Source organism: Nelumbo nucifera, chromosome 7, assembly GCF_055504915.1.
Source record: "Nelumbo nucifera cultivar China Antique chromosome 7, China Antique-T2T, whole genome shotgun sequence".
Classification (NCBI taxonomy): domain Eukaryota; kingdom Viridiplantae; phylum Streptophyta; class Magnoliopsida; order Proteales; family Nelumbonaceae; genus Nelumbo; species Nelumbo nucifera.
The window spans coordinates 6783691-6801550 of record NC_142655.1 but is presented as its reverse complement, the minus strand read 5'-3'; the positions used below and the strand labels follow the sequence as shown (position 1 = coordinate 6801550).

Genomic DNA, 17860 nt, shown 5'->3' with positions numbered 1-17860 from the left:
ACTCCTAGTTATATGGAGTTGACTACACAATTTTTTTTTAGTTGCTAAGATTGGATTTGTTCGAGTTCTGATATCTATAGCAGCAATTTATTATTGGCCTCCTTTTTAGCTTGACATAAAAAATGCCTTCTTACATGGTGACATTCTTGAGGAAGTATATATGGAGCAAATGGTAAAGTTAGTACACTTAAGAAGGCAATGTACAAGCTAAAACAGTCTCAGCATGTGTGGTTTGGTAGGTTCAGTGAAGTAGTAAAAGACTTTGGTATGAAACAGTGTCAAGTTGATCATTCCGTGTTCAGCTATGAATCTGAAGCTAAGAAGATTTTGTTGGTGGTATATGTAGATGATATTATCATAACTAGTAGTGATAGTGTGGGGATTGACAGATTAAAGGCTTTTTTGCATGATGCTTTCGAACAAAAGATCTTGGTAAACTAAAGTATTTCTTGGGAATAGAAGTTGCAAGGTCGAGGCATGGTATTAAATTGTGCCGAAGAAAGTATGTTCTTGACTTGCAAGAGGAGACAAGATGGTTAGGTTCCAGACTAGCTAAAACACCCATGGAACCAAATGTCAAATTATGTATTGATGTAGGCAAAGAGTTTGAAGTTCCTAGGAAGTACAGAAGGTTGGTGGGTAAGTTGAAGTACTTAACTACTACTTGGCCAGATCTATCATTTGTAGTTAGTATGGTAAGCCAATTTATGCAGAATCCTTAGGTTCCACACTAAGATGTAGTTCTAAGGGTTGTGCGATATTTGAAGATGCAATTTTAAGGATCTTCATGGGTGACTCTAATCTCATGGAAATGCAAAAAACAACAAATTGTTTCCAAGTCCTCTACGGAAGCAGAGTATAGGGCAATGCCATTTGTTTGTAGCAAAGTTGTTTGGCTTCAATCTTTATTTCAGGAATTGGGTCATTCCTCTCCTACACTCATCCCTCTGTATTCAGACAACACTAGTGCTATTAAGAATGCCTCTAATCCTGTCTTTCATGAAAGGACGAAGCATATTGAGGTGGAGTGCCACTTTATCCGCAACCTGTTTCTTGTGGGCTCTCTCTCTCTCCCTCATGTTGCCTCCAATATGCAAGTTGCAGACACCTTCACAAAGGCCATGACAAGATCCAAACGCTTATTCCTTGTAAGCAAACTGATGCTCATGCCTTTGCATTAGTTTGAGGGGGAGTGTGAAGAGTCTCATTGATGTACCATATTAATGTAGTCCCTATTGTATTGTATCTTTTATTTTATTGTTATTCTCTCTTTAGCCCTGCAAGGGATTTTTTGTAAATATTCTTATTTCTTTAATCTATATATTGAGGCTCTTGGGGTTGGGCCGAACTATTCAGTTCTTCACCCCAAAAATCTGTCTTCTCTCTCTGGTACAAATTGCTTGTTTGACATTCTCTTCTCTAAGCATGGTCACTTGAAAGTAGAGACATATATAGATGCTAACTGGGCAAGTTGAGCTGAAGATAAAAGACAAGTTATTGTACTTTTGTTAGGGAGAAATCTAGTGACCTGGAAAAGCAGAAAGCAAGCGGTTGTTGCAAGATCTAGTGCGAAGGCTAGGTATAAAGCCATGGCACATGGTTCAACTAAGATTTTGTGGCTTAAGAATATGTTAACAGAGTTGGGAGTTTAAGTTTCTAGACCAATGTCATTCTATTGTGACAACAAAGCTACTATTCATAATTTCATAGCCCATAGCCTCGAGATTCATGAAAGAACAAAACACATCGAAGTAGATAAACATTTCATTCATGAGAAGATTGAAATGGTGAAACCTGTATTCCCTATGTAAACTCCATGGACCAACTGGGTGATATCTTCATCAAGGATGTTACAAGTCCTTGGCATGCTGACATTTTTACTAAGTTTGGAATTATAGAAATATACAACCCAACTTGAGGGGGGATGTTGTTAGAAGTGTTAGAATGCCTTTTATTTTATTAAGTTGTAATCAAGGGTATTTTCTAATTTTTCTTTATGCTAAACACCCTAATATATAAGCCAATGTGGGGAGCTGCCACTAATATCTTTTGCCCAAATATTCTTCTTTCTCTCTTCTCCTCCCTTCTCTCTTCTACTAGAGAACTTGCTGCTGATTGGGATGGCAGGGCATTCGAACCTGGAATACAAATAAAACAGAGTTTGAATTGAGACACTGAGAGGGAAAACGAAGAACTAAAGGTACTGTTAATAGGCTACTTTGAATCTCTTCCTCTTCCTCTTCTCTTCTTGTGTGATTTGTCACTCCTTTTCTGTTCTATCGATCTCTTGAGTTGTATCCAAGCTTTTTCTTTTTCTTTTTCTTTTTCGTTTTCATTTGATTCCTTTAGATTATGCTAACCACATGGCTGGCTGTGCATTCTACCTAGGGGTGAAAGTTGGGTGGGCTGAGCCAGGTTTAAGCTCAACCCAAACCCAACCCTTAAATTGAGCCTAAGGCTCAAGCCTGCCCGAGCTCAAGCTCAAACCCGAACTGTCCAACCTGGGTCCGACCCAAATGGAAATTTGATGCACTCAGGTTGGGCTCAGGCCCAAGCCAGGCTCGAGTTCGTCAATCAGCCCATATTAAAATTTAATATAAATGTATATATATATGTATGAATGTATGCATATATGTATGTACATAGGTAGGCAAGGCTTAGGTTAGGATAAGGTAGGGCTGGGTTAGAGCTACCAAAGGGTTACTCTTGGGCCCATCACGAGAAATAAAAGAGCCTAAACTTTTGGTCCTAGGCCCAGCCCAAGGCCCTAAAATCCAAGCCCAGGCCGTGTAAAATTGCAGGCTAGGCTGGTCTAGGCTTGGGCTGGGCCCACCCAAGTTGCACCCCTACTTCTACCTGCATCTCTTCCCACCTTCTCAATTGATCACAAAACCCTCTTCTTCAAACCAAAAGTTTTCAAATCTTAAAGGGGATGTCTTAAACGTCACTGCAATCCAGATAAATAGGTGGATGATTGGTAGGGTTACAAAATTGTGAGATGGAGATTGAAAATTGTATTTTTCTTGTTCTGTTTTTTGTTCTTAGGTGTTACCTTAACACCTATCCAGGTTGTACTCAATTAATTTTTACTTTATGAAATTACCATTTTACTTATCAAAATAAGCTGTCTAGGTAGAGCCTCTAAAGATACACTTAAAAAATTTTCTTCGTGTTCAATAGAAATCCCAAAGCAGATCAGTTTAACTAGAGTTTCTTCCTCCTGATTGCTTGTCCATGTGTATTTGTCCCCTGCATAGTTTTCAAGGTGCCAAAGGCAAGGCTAGGCAGCAGGGGATAGGGGTGTTAAAATTTGGTTGATAAACCAAAAACTGAACCGAACCAAACCGAATAAGCTAATTCGGTTTGGTTAATTCAGGTATCAGTTCGGTTTGGTTTTTATTTAAAAAAATCAGTTTTCGGTTTTGGTTTGGTTTGGTTGAAATTTTCAATGAAATCAAACTGAAAACCGAATTAATGCTATTATTTAATTAAGTATATGAAATATTTAATGTTCTATTTAATACTTTATGCTAATTAATTATTATATTTCCCAATGAACAATTTGGCAATTCCCATTGGGCTTTAGGCCCATTCTAACTTTTAATTAATAATAGTTAATTAAAACCTAGACTGATTATTAATTGTTCATGGATCATTAATTGTTTGTGAAAATTAATGGCCAATTGCCAATTCCCATTGGCAAAGGGATTTGGGCTTATTCTAACTTTTAATTATTAATATTTAATTTAAACCTAGACTAATTATTAATTGTTCATTAATCAATAATTGTTTTTGAAAATGGCCAATTTGCCAATTCCCCATTGGCATAGGGCTTTGGGCCTATTCTAGCTTTTAATTAGTAATAGCTAATTAATTAAAACCATTGGGCTTTTGGGCCATTTTAACATTTAGTTAATAATAGTTAATTAATTAAAACCATTGGGTTTTTGGGCCATTTTAACTTTTAATTAATAACACTTATTAAATGCTTATCATTTATGTGGAATTAGGGCCCGACCGAACTGAAAATCGAACCAAACCGAACTGAATTCAGTTAAGGTCAGTTCAGTTCGGTTCAGTTAGAGGAAATGGTAAAACCGAATAGTCAGTTAGGTCCTCGGTTCTAGCCAAAACATATATCCTAGGGTAGTTCCCTAGGTTCCATAATGATATTTCCTTAATAATTATCCATAATTTCCATAAGTATAAACTTCATGTTAAAGTACAGAAAATGAACATATTCATGTAAGGAAGAAAGAAAAGAAAATTCAAAAAATATAGGGGCTGAACCTGTATTTTTGTTATAGGACAAGAAGAAAAGAAAAGGGTTAAGTACTCTGCAACCCAATGCAGAATTCAAAATGACAGCCTTCCATAGTCTACTAGTAGCCCCCCACCTATAAACCGCATCCTGCCCGTGAATTTGGCATCAATTCATGGTCAGGATGCATCCCCCTGTACAGTGGGGCTACAAAATTCTGACCTGGACTGATCAGTCATTCTCCCAAAAGAAAAAGGTGGAAGAAGAAGAAGATGGTGATGATGACGACAATGTGGAAAAAGAAAATATGTTGATTAGACAAAATTTTAAGTTCTTCCCTTATTGGTTCTGGTTTTGAAGTCTTTGAGGGTTCAATACAGCAGTTAGCAATGTCTATGTTGATTAAACCCTAACAAATAAGAAAATAAGAAAAAGAAATTAGTATATGAACACACAAAATGAATATTTTAGTTTAATACTGTCTATTTTATAACTATAATCTAAAAAATTATAAATATAAAAGCATTTTATAACACAACATACAACATACAAACTGCTTGTTGCCTAGGCGTCACCTTGACAACTATGGTCTCCTATCAGTGGTAGATCCATCAATGCCCATCTTTCCAAAAATTCAGCAAGCCCTTTCATACCTTTGCTTGGCCTAGCTCCTCCCTTCTTTCTTTCATGGGCAATAAAAATAGTGTTGAAAACTGAGAAGTTTTAGTGGATGATTTATACCAATTTCTTGGAGCTAGAGGCCAGGTAGTGTTGGCACTCAAACTGAAGAGGCAATTCCATGACTGGGAATTAGATGACTTGATATATCTGCTCAAATGGTTGGGTGATCATAATTTAAGACCGGGTTGTGATGATGAGTGGTGTTGGAAATGGGAAATGAGTGGTTTCTTCTCAGTCAATTTTTTTTCTGAGATGTCTTAGCAGTACCCATAATGCTCACTTCTCCTCATCTCTGATTTATAGTCCTTTAATTCTTTCCAAGGGTGGGATTCTTGTGGTGGACTGATACTTCAGAGAAATGCCTCACCAAGACCTCTTTGCAAACCAGATGGATGCAGATTGCAGACCAGAATTGTGAGTTCTGCAACGAGGATATTGAACATGACAACGACTTCCATTGCCAGCCCGCCAATAAAATTTGGGAGTATTTTATTGAGCAGCAAAGAAGACCTGGGTAAGGTCTTCAATCCTGTTGGAGCATCTAAGGGCCTGGCATAAACTTGTCTGTACTAAGGAAAAGTCATTTGCCAGCTTAACTCAGCAGCCATCACCTGGACAATTTGGTTGGAAAGAAACAGAAGAATCTTCTCCAAAGTTTGAGATGGAAGAGCTGATCAAAAAAGTGATTGTAAGAATTGGATCCCAGGCATCTGTCCAAAGGGAAGATTTTTTTTCTTCTTAAGATAAAAAAAATATATATATTAAAAGTAAAGAAAAACAATATCCTCCTTCCTCCCCATCCCTCTCCTCTTGAGGATTACACCTCTTATGTTCTGAACTACGACTCATGCCTCTGCATTTTAGAACATTAATGGTTTATTGTTGTGGGATGTTTGATGTCACTGTGGGGGGGGGGGGGGGGGTTCTGCCTAGAGGGCAGTCCTGCCTCTCTGTTGTACTATTTGGTTTCATTCTAATAAAATCTTACTTTACCATTTAAAAAACAAAAAAAAAGGAAAAAGAAAAGAAAAGAACTTGAAGTAGCCATCTAACAACATACCTGTATCATGGAGTCTGTGAGTTTCATGACAGCATATGCAGTTCCATACCATGGTTCAAGCATGTCAGTATGTCCTTCAAATTTCTTAGATTCCCAAAAGATTCTGTCAAAAAGAGAAGCTTGCTTAACATCTACTGAATATAAACTGTGCTATGAAATTGTCATGTGAACCAAACCAATAAATCTAGATTGCAAAGCAGATGAATGTTGCAATGATGAACATTACACAAACCATAAGCAGTAAACAGAGTTTCTTTACCACAGAGGAAGCCATCCTTAATGGCAAAGGTTCATGTAATAAGTCATGCTAACCAAGTATCTATACTTCAATCCAATATAGGTGGAATTGAATAATGGAGGTTCATGGAAGCATTGTACATGAGCAAAATAACATGGATAAAAAGGATTTAGGACGAAGCCTCAGGAAATGATAAAATTAGCATCAAAACACACTTAAGGTGTATTATATAATAATGATTATTTAAAGTAGTATCATGAAATTGATATCTAGTAGGTAGTAAAATACACTGTTAAGCATTCTTAAAATCTATTTAAATGAATAAAAAGTGCAAACATATTAAGGGAAATACTTTCTCAACCTTGAATTCTGTAACATAGGTTCAGTTGAAACTTGCCCAAGCATTAGCAAAAAATGACCATGATGGGCAAAATGTTGAGAAAAGAAGAAAATTTATTACTTGTAAAAAACCAAGAAAATTTTATTTTCACATATAGGATTTACTACGTTTCCTCTCTAGAACTATTTTCTCCATCCAAAATGCTTCAATCCAAAGATCAGCACATGGCTAAGACCTCTTTTGTCTAAATATCACAATGTTAGACAATTATGCCCTTAACTCCAATCAGATTGATGTATCTTTTGACATTTATTGTAAATGAATAAAGTATATAATTGATTCATGTCATTGTAGTGTGTTTCTGTGTAATACCCTTAAACTGGACACTTATAAGACTCATGTTAGTATAGAATCTTCACAGCTGTTGGATAGATCTGGGGAGATTTATCTTGCCAAGGCTGACACTGATGTGCCGCCAAGTTGGTTGGGGTGGCTTGTCTCAGCTGACAAGGTGAGACCTGAGGTACATGTAGTGTGGGTTTTCTTGAAACCCTGAACCGGACCAAATTCCAGTATTACCTTGGACCTTGGAGATAGATGGGCAAAACTGGAATGTTACACCTGACCCCTAGACTCGATTATGGTACTGCACTAGGTGTTGGATTGGGCTGTCTTTGATATGCCAATTAGTGAGATCCTTAGAGGGGGTCAAAACCTGGGTATGTTGGGGCAGTCCAAGAATTCACCTGAGTGGGTGATCATAGTGACAGGATCAGCCCCTTTGTCGGAAAAAGTGAATGATCGGAATATGAACTCTCCCTGATGGAAACCTAAATTGCCGACAGTTGATTTCAAACATTGAAATTTGGTTTTGCAAAATATATTTATATAAAGATATACATACATATGTATAAATATATATATTATGATTTCAAAATGTTTGCAAAAAGTTTTAATTCCTGGGATCCATGCGAGTAGAGAGTGCAGCACTGTACCTTACAGCCGAGGGAGCAATCCTCTTTTGTTGGGCAATGTTTGATCATTATGGGTTGCGAGGTTAAGTGTAAGACCATTGAGGGTAATACCTGATGGGCTAATTTTGCATCTGCCCACAATTCTTGGGTTTTCATAAGGTGGCTGGATCCAAGAACCATTTAGTGTAAATGTTAGGCCCATTAGGAGCCCATTGTGATGGACTTAGGGGTTCACTGTCTCCTATAGTGAATTCGGCCAGGCCTTGTAACAAAGGCTGGGCTGAACCCATGTGGCTGATGTGTAGATCAATGTTAGGGTCCCACGCCATACAAAGAGAGCCAACTGGGCAGCAGGTTAAGGAGTAAGTGAGCACATAAGCTTAATGGGCCTAAGGCCCAATTCAAACTGGGCTTAAGTTAGTTAATTAAAAGGGGGCAAGATCTGATTTATAATCTGATTAGGATTAGCTGAAGGATAAGACAAGTCTTATCCATTTAAGAGTCTAGATCCAAATATCAGATTTGGATCAAGAAACTTTCTCCTAATTAGATTAAGAGGCTGATCCAGAGAAGGCAATAAATAGGGGGCGAATTCCTCAGTTTTAACACACAACAATCTACAGAGTTCTCCCTTGTTCTTGCCGCCCCTACCCAGTTCGATCTCCACTTGTGGAACTGATCAAGAAGTATTCTTGATATTGCTTCTTCTGCCAAGAAGCAATCTGAAGTCGTGCTCACCAGCCCTTACCCAATTCTTACTGAAGAATTCAGGTTCTTGCTAAAGAACCATCCTGCTGATCCTGATTCACTACACACTGTGTCATCTTCAGAGGAGGCGGGTTTTGGTTCTCTTTGGGTGTGAACACCTGCGTTGGGAGTTACTGCTACTTCATATCAGGTATATCCCTCACTTCTTATTGGTTTCAGATCTGGTCCGGTTTTGGTTTCAAGAACGAACCTTGAAAATGCAGTTTTCTAAATTAGGAAATGCGATTCCCGGATGGGAGAAAATAAATTTTTGAAATTTCGACCAACCTTCCCATAGGGTTCGGCCATCCATATGATGGATCTCCCATCCCTTCACACAAGGGCTTCTGAAAAATTATGATAGCATGTCTAAAAACAATCAGCTAGTTTGAAGAGATGTAGCAACTAAATTCAAGTTAAAAGGATTCTACATGTTAGCAAGAATCCAAATATGGTGGCAGTTAAACTTGATAAAGTAAGAAGGGATTTTCTGTGGAAAGCAATTGTTGACAGATGTTGTTGTACATATGTTTAGTACCGCAAGGGTACTTTTGTAATTTCTTCATTCTTTATGTTGCACGACCATCCTAGTATAAATAATAACATACTGCACACGCCTGGAGTATTCTTTTGGGCCCTCAGTCCTCTCGCCTCTCCTCTCTTTCTCTTCTCTTGTTCATCATGGTATCGGAGCAAGTCGTCCAGGCCTGAAGGGTGATGTCGAGCAAATCTGATTTGTTCATCTTCCAAAGTCGAGCAGTCAGTCTCTTCATCTCCCAGCTGTATCCATCTGTTATTTGACCTTAAGCAAGTAGAAGCCTACCTGACTTTTCATCTTCCAGCGTAGAGAAAGTTCTGGTTTATAGAGAGGCTATCATCTGATGTTCAAGAAGGTATTATCTACTGTTCATCTGCTGTTCGGGTGTCCTGGTATTCGACTGAAGTTTTTTTTTGTGTTACTTTGCACCCATTGATGGACTGTTGATGCCCTGGTATTCAACTGAAGTGTTCTTTTTGTGTTACTGTTGTTCGGCTACCCTGTTGATGGACTGAAGTAGCTCTTTCTTTTACTTTGCTCTCATTGACTGTTCGGCTGCCCTGAAGTTGGCACTATACCAGGTCTGCCGATTAGGTGTGTGGTGAACTTCACCTTCCTCCTTCCATTCTGTTGTGGGGTCGTATCATCTCTGTACAACCGTAGGTCATACAGACCTGTTTATGTGCTGCAACAACAGTGTTTGTTTTTTTGGATCCCTGTAAAACCGTAGGTCATACAGACTTGCTTACGTGCTGCAACAGCAGTGTTTGTTCTTGGATCCCTGTGAAACCGTAGGTCATAAGGACCTGTTTGTGTGCTGCAATAGCAATCTTTTTAGTGGACCGAAGGTCAGGAAGTGCCTGAGGCAGTGCTCCTTCTTTGGGTGCTGTTTTTTAAACCTGAAATCATGAGTGGTGAAGATTCAGCCACATCTGGAGTTTCTTCAATGCTGAATGGAATGAGTGGGGGTGGTGACCTATCCATTCCTATGGCTGTTGTCCCTCTTGATGGTTTAAATTACCTAGAGTGGTCAAGAGGGATCAATATACATCACTGCAAGGGGGAAGATAGGCTATATTAATGGGAGAATTAAAGAACCACACTCTGGGAGTGCTGAATATGATAGATGGAATCAGGAGAACAGTATGCTTATGTCTTGGCTCTTAGTCTCCATGCAACCTCAAATAAGGAAGAATTTCATGTGGGCTGAAACTACAAAGGAGATCTAGGAACAAGTAAAATCTACATATTTAGAACTGTGACACTATGCCAAGATCTATCAACTGCAGACAGAATCGTCTACTTGTAGACAGGGGGAGAGGTGTTTATCAGTATATTACTCTGACTTGACTTCTGTTTGGAAGGAGTTGGACCATTACCAGAATGTGGATTGGAAGTGTGACGAGGATGCAAAACTGTACAAGAAACTTGTCTCCCAGCAAAGAGTGTTTGCCTTCTTACATGGTCTAAATCCTATATATGAATCTATCAGAGTTCAGATTCTCAGTTCTAAGGATCTTCCATCAGTTCAGGAAGTTTATGCTCTTGTACAATCTGAAGAGAGCATAAGGAATTTGATGAACAACCCTGGTGAGGATGCAGTTGTGTTGGCAACAAAAGGGGGTGTCTCTACTAGTGTGGGATCTTCTTCCATGAAAGGAGATCTCTAGAAAAAAACAGAAGATAAGGACAAATTGTGGTGCACTCATTGCCAGAAACCCCGATGCACCAGAGATACCTGTTGGGATCTTCATGGGAACCAAAATGGGCTCAAGATCTGAATAAGAAGCAAGGTTCAGATGTGAATAAAAGGTCCGGACAGCAAGGTACAAAGAAATACAACATGGCCAACATGGCTACTCAGGAGAATCAGCCCTCCATCCCTACTGTGACTCAAACACATCTCTCTGGATCTGACCCTAGGGAGGATATTATGAACTCCTTCCGTGACCATTTAGAGATCTATGGTAGAGCAATTCGTCAGATGGATGCTCCTCCCTCAACTTCATTTGCATCTATGTCAGGTAACTCTGCCACAACTTTCCATGTTGCTTCTCACACCCTTGACTCTCCATGGATCATTGATTCTGGAGCATCAAGACACATGACTGGTACGTCCTCTTACTTTCAATCCTATCACCTTCTTTCTGGAAGAGACAAGGTGAGACTAGCTGATGGATCATACACTTCCATAGTTGGTCAAGGAACAATTTCTCTTCCACTTGGCCTTACCCTCTCTGATGTCCTACATGTTCCAAAATTTCCCATTAATTTGTTCTCTGTTAGTAGTGTCACTAATTCCTTAAACTGCTCAGTGACTTTTTTCCCTTCTCATTGTGTGATTCAGGATCTGGCCTCGGGGAGGACGATTGGTAGGGGACGTATGGTTGATGGGCTTTACATGCTAGAGAATAAGGCTGGTCTTCATGTTACCGAGTCTATGAGTCAGTCCTGTAAGAGTCAAATTTACTTATGGCATTGTTGCCTTGGTCATTTGTCTTTTGAGTCTCTAAAAGTTGTGTTTCCAAAACTGTTTAAGTCAGTGTCCATTTCAGATTTCTCTTGTCCAACATGTCAGTTGAGTAAACATTGTAGAACTCATTTTCTTCAAAGAAATAGTAAATCTGAATTTCCCTTTCACATTGTTCATTCTGATGTATGGGGCCCTATTACTTTACCATCTAAGAGTGGTTACAAGTATTTTATTACCCTCATTGATGATTATTCTAGATATACTTGGGTATATCCCATGCGAACCAGGGAGGAAGTGCCAAAAATTATCCAAGATTTTCAGAGGATGGTCTTCACTCAATTTCAAATTGAAATCCAAATTTTTCAGTCAGATAATGCGAAAGAGTATTTTCATAGTGATCTCACGGAATTCTTTGCTTCGCGAGGTTCACTTCACCGTAGCTCTTGTACCCGAACACCACAACAGAATGGTGTTGCCGAATGAAAGAACCGACATCTTCTTGAAGTGGCTCGGGGCTTACTACTCCATATGAATGTCCCCAAACGCTTTTGGCTTAAAGTTGTCCCTTGTTCCTCCTACCTCATTAACCGTATACCCTCTCGTTGGTTAGAGTGCAAGGCCCCACATCAACTTCTTTTCCCTAAGGCCCCCCTCCTTCCTATTCCTCCTCATGTATTTGGTTGTCGGTGCTTTGTCCAAAATCTGTCTCCCACCCGTGGGAAATTGGATTCTCGTGCTATTCCTTGCATATTCCTTGGTTACTCCTTCACTCAAAAGGGATACCGTTGTTTTGATCCTGTTTCTCGGAAATTCTATGTCTCCATGGATGTTTCTTTCTTTGAGGATGAGCCTTTCTTTCCTGTTTCTCCTTAGGGGGAGTGTAGGCCTGAGGAGAAACTGGTTCAGCTCCCTTCTCTTCCTGATCCTCCGCTTTTTCGTGTCTTCTTTCGTCGTCGCAAAGGCCAACCAAATTCAAGAGCTGTGGAGAATCTAGAAGTTGTACCTCCAGTGCCATCAAACCCCTCGGGGGAGGATCATACCCACTCAGGTAACTTGGCTCCCAATGATGTTCCTGATTCTATTGAAATTGATACCTCTGCTGCTAATGACCTTGACCTTTCCTATTGCTCACAAGAAAGGTGTTACATTGTGCACCACTAAACATCCCATTTCCAACTTTGTTTCCTATGAGAACATTTCACCCTCATTTCGTGCTTTCTTTACCTCTATTGACAGTGTCCCTATCCCTAAGAATGTGGCAGAAGCTCTTTCAGTACCTGAATGGACAGATGCCATGAATGAAGAAATTAATGCCCTTCATAAAAATGGCACATGGGAACTTGTAGATCTTCCTAAGGGAAGGGATCCAGTTGGATGTAAATGGGTGTTCACTATCAAGCATAGGGCTGATGGGACGGTGGAGAGGTATAAAGCTCGCTTAGTGGCAAAGGGGTTTACTCAAGTGTACGGAGTTGATTATGTAGAAACTTTTGCCCTTGTTGCCAAGATGAACTCCATTAGAGTTCTAATCTCTCTTGCTACTAATCTGGATTGGGATCTACATCAGCTTGACATCAAGAATGCATTCTTGAATGGTGATCTTGAAGAGGAAGTTTACATGATTCAACCCCCTGGTTTCCTGGCTCAAGGCAATGAACAGAAAATGTGCAAGTTGAAGAAATCTTTATACGGGCTGAAACAATCACCAAGAGCTTGGTTCAGCAGATTCCATGTTGCGGTTCAGCAGAAAGGATACAAGCAATGTCAATCAGATCACACACTGTTTGTGAAAAGAGGAGAAGGTAAAATGGTTGCTTTAATAGTATACGTGGATGACATAATTGTTACTGGTGACTGGACGGATGAAATCCAGAGGTTAAAGAGTTTCCTTGCCACTCAGTTTGAAGTGAAGGATCTAGGACCTCACAGATACTTCCTTGGAATTGAAGTTGCCCAATCAAAAAGGGGTATCTTCATTTCCCAAAGGAAATATGTCCTAGATTTACTTCAGAACACTGGAAAGATGGGAGTGAAGCCTATTGACTCTCCCATTGACCCCAACCATAAATTAGGTGACAGCCAAGGTGAACCTCTCAAGGATGTGAAACAGTTTCAGAGGCTTGTAGGGAGATTGTTATATCTTTCTATGACTCGCCCAGACATTGCTTATGCTGTTGGTGTCCACAGTCAGTTCATGCATGCACCTAGGTCAACTCATCTTGAAGCAGTAGAAAGAATCCTCTGATATCTAAAAAAGTTTCCTGGTGCTGGCTTGTTATTTCAAAGGCATGGGCATTTGAAAGTTGAAGTTTATACAGATGCAGATTGGGCTGGATCTCAAAGTGACAGAAAGTCTACTAGTGGCTACTGCACCTTTATAGGAGGGAACCTTGTTACATGGAGGAGCAAAAAGCAAAATGTGGTGGCTAGATCCAGTGCTGAAGCTGAATATCGTGCAATGGCTCACGGAGTAGCTGAAAGTATGTGGATAAAGAATCTATTGAGTGAGTTGGGTTTCCCAGTGGACAAGCCTATGACTCTATTCTGTGATAACAAAGTAGCTATAAAGATTGTTGCTAACCCAGTGCTACATGATAGAACAAAACACATCGAAGTTGACAAGCATTTCATTAGAGAGAAAGTCATCACAGGCGAAGTATGTACTCGATGTCAGCTCTGAGAACCAACTTGCAGATACCTTTACAAAAGGGCTACACCATTCCAGACATCATGATCTCTGTGACAAGTTGGGCATGATTGATATCTATGCCCTAACTTGAGGGGGAGTGTTGACAGATATTGTTGTACATATGTTTAGTACCGCAAGGGTACTTTTGTAATTTCTTCATTCTTTATGTTGTACGACCATCCTAGTATAAATAATAACATACTGCACACGCCTGGAGTATTCTTTTGGGCTCTTAGTCCTCTCGCCTCTCCTCTCTTTCTCTTCTCTTGTTCATCAGCAATTAATGATGAAAGGAAAGTCCATTTAGTAGAATGGCCCCAAACATCTTTATCCCAAAGGAAGGATGAGAAAGGTGTTCAATCTCATAGGGTGATGAAGGAAATGCTTCTAGGCAAATGGTCATGGAGGTATGAAGAGTGGAACCTATTGAGAAGCACTCTTGGTCACAAATATGGACGTGTCTCCACTGGATTGGGAAACCCTGTCGATTAGCCTATGGGTTGAGTATTTTTTCCCAAGTTTGCCAAAATAGGTAAGCTACAATCAGGGCATACTATGAAGAAATTGGTGGTCATACTATTTAGACACCTTAGTTACATCAAAACAACAACAATTAGAAATGCAGGAACATCCATTTTTGGAGGGGCTGGGACTACATAACTCTGAATTTATCTGTCACTGTACAAATGGAGGAACAGTTGTATATGATAGACGGTTTCTTTTTGACCCTTTAACCATTATTTTCTATACTGAATGAACCACTCCTTCAATTTTGTAGCTAATACACATTTATCGGAAAATTAAAAGAGGAACCAACAAGCATGGTAAATCACAATGTTGATATATCCCTTGAACCCAAAACCTTAACAGCTTAAAAATATGAAATTATTATTTTAATGAAAAGATATTGTATTAGTGAAAGCAAAATGCAAGTATGTGAATCAGATTTATGGCTTTCAAGTCACTCCAGTTGAACTGTTTTCCCATTATGTTTCAAGTAAACAACACCAGCATTATGAAATGAAGTTGATTTTTCTAGGAGTGCAAATTGGATACCAGATTTGAAAAATCTACACTGCATCTGGTTGAGGTCCACAGGCCCAGATCAGTCCTCTTCAAATTTTAACAAATGCTCAACCCAGACTCACCCAAGTTGCACCCCCTATATTTTTCATTATACACTTTTCAAAAAGTGAGGGTAGGCTTGGTGCAATGGCTGGGTTTCTCTAGAGCTGGGTGACTGGGGTTCAAATCTTAGAAATAGCCTCCTTATGTCTGTAGGGGTAAGTCTGCATACATCTGTCCCCCCTCAGACCCTGCATTAGCAGGATTCTCATGCACCAAGCTGCCCTTTTTACACTTTTCAATAAGTAGAGTGGTTTGTTTCTTTTGTATTTAATGATGTGCAAAAAAGAAAAGGCGCAATTGTCATTGCATTTATATGAAGCAGAATCTCAATTTAGTAACAATTGTGATTTACAAGTAGAATACAATGACAATTGCTGCCTTTTCTTTTTTGCACATCCTTAACTTATAAAAGAAACAAACCACTCCTGATAAAAGGGAGAACAACACAGTGAAGGGAGAGAGATTTGAGTTTTCATAGTCAAATAATCCCAGTTCAAATCTAATAATTATTCATGCACCACCTTACTTACCTCACATTGTTCATAGTAAGCTCATCCAACACCATCTGAATGGTGCCTGGATTGAAGTTTAAAGGCAAAGATGAAGCTACTAACCAGTCTTTGGGGGGATATAACTGAAAATATAATTTTAAACGTCAGATTGCCTTTAGCACAAGTAATCAAAGAAGAAACAGCAGTTGTTAAACCAGTTCTATATCAGTGATTAAATCCTAAATTCCTAATATACTTGAATGACATTAAGCACACATTATGATCATGCAGGGCACATGCATCCTTGAGAAAAAAAATGCCCTAGTAAATTTTATAAGTAAAACCATCATCCAGAAATGGAAGGCTCATAGTCTTAATGTTAGTCCTGTAGAATGAAGCACCAAGTTTTGGATGAGCATGCTTACTACATAAAAAAATTGTAATATCAAATGATTATGGGGTTGTAGCTTCTAGGATAAACTTGGCAAGGGATTGGATTCCACCAGTCTAAGATCAAGGCAAACTTAAATTTGATGGGTGTAGTATTAGAAATCCAGAACTGGGAGTCCTCGGGAATAGTGCTGGTTACTTCATTGCTCTCTATTAAGGTCCAGTAGACAAGAGAGACTCTACAAGGTTTCAAAGGCATGCTGCCCTTCAAGGACTAAGGATATGCAAAAGACTGAACCTGTATCAGCGAAAAGGTTGCATTGGGGGATTATTATTCCTTTCTGACAATCAATACAGTTTTCACTGTAACCAATAAAAAAAAAGATTATGGGGTTGTGTAATGATATATGGATGGAGAATGTTAAAGAGGATTTGGCTCAGAAAAATATAGTTCTGGGATTCAAAGGTGTTGTAAAAAGGGTAATTGTAGGGTGACAATATATTCAAGTTCTTTTCAAGAGTTAAGGGGATAGGTTTGAGTGGTCCTTTCCCAATGTCTATGGACCTAATGAGGAAGAGAAAGAGGAGCATTATGCAAGGAGTAAGGGGCAAGCCGGATTCTTTATGGAGAAATTTGTTGGAGGTTAGTGAAGCTCAAATTTGAGTTTTTCATGAGAAGAATGGAGCAATAAAAGAATAGCAATCCTTTAGGGAACCAGAGAGGTAAGTTCATCCATTCTTTCATGCTTCTACAAACACTAAGATACTAATTAACTTATAAAAGTAATATCAGGGCACTGTCATTTTCTTGCATGGATTTGAGCATAGTCATAGATGTGACTATAAATTTCTTTGAGAACCCCTACATAATAAGACAGGAAAAGTAGGCATACATCATTCAACCTCATAACTTTTTTTATTAATAAGCTACATCCTTGCACAAAATAGCATGACTTCAAACCTATAAATCATCATGAACCTATTTCTCAAGTAATGGTATGTGTAAACAGTAGAAATTACTGATTGCAGATTTAGATGAATTCCTTGTGAAGAGAAAGAAGAAGATGAAGAGTTTCAGTAGTAGAGAAGAAAAGAGGAGAAGAAAAGAGTAGGAAGTCAACCAGAATTGAAAAATTAGCTCTGAGCGCCAACCCCTCATTATATTTTATACTTAACTCAAAGAATGAGATATTACAAGAATGCCCTTAATAGGGCGGCTACTAAAGTAGATGAACAGTCACAACTTAAAGCCCAACAATTTCCTAACTAAGTAACTTAAAATAAGAATAAAAAGCAGTTGGGCCCAACTCAACCCTCCCCCTCAAGTTAGGAGTAAATGTCACACATTCCCAACTTGCGTAGATCATGCTCCAGCTTGTTCCTTGCAACACCTTTTGTGAGAACATCAGCGAGCTGCAGATCAGAAGCAATGTATGGAAGACAAACTTCCCCAAAAGTCACTCTTTCTCTGATAAAATGTCTATCCACTTCAATGTGCTTAGTTCGGTCATGATGGACTGGGTTAGGGACAATGTTAATTGCTGCCTGGTTATCACAGTACAACATCATAGGTTCTTCTACCTATACACCAATTTCTCCTAATAGGAAACAGATCCAGAGAAGTTCTAAAACTCCATGTGCCATGGCCCTGTATTCAGCTTCAGCACTTGATCTTTCCACCACTGTTTGTTTCTTACTCTTCCACGAGACAAGGTTACCCCCAACAAGGGTGCATACTCCTGAAGTGGATCTCCTGTCATCAAGGCATCCTGCCCAATCTGCATCTGTATAACCCTTTAGTTTCAACTGTCCATGATCAGTAAACAATATGCCTCTGCTCGGGTGTCCCT

General features: G+C 39.2%; 1 protein-coding gene across 4 annotated transcripts in view; it reads right to left on the bottom strand.

Moving 5' to 3' along the window:
• Positions 1-17860, bottom strand: part of LOC104597372 (insulin-degrading enzyme-like 1, peroxisomal) — a 128400-nt gene that overhangs the window by 19665 nt on the left and 90875 nt on the right. For all 4 annotated transcript variants that reach the window (XM_010258842.3, XM_010258843.3, XM_010258845.3 and 1 more), the window contains 2 exons: positions 15660-15763; positions 6003-6105 (listed from right to left, as the gene is read on the bottom strand). In XM_010258842.3, the coding sequence (XP_010257144.1) occupies positions 6003-6105; positions 15660-15763 (207 nt within the window). The remainder of the gene's footprint in view (positions 1-6002; positions 6106-15659; positions 15764-17860) is intronic.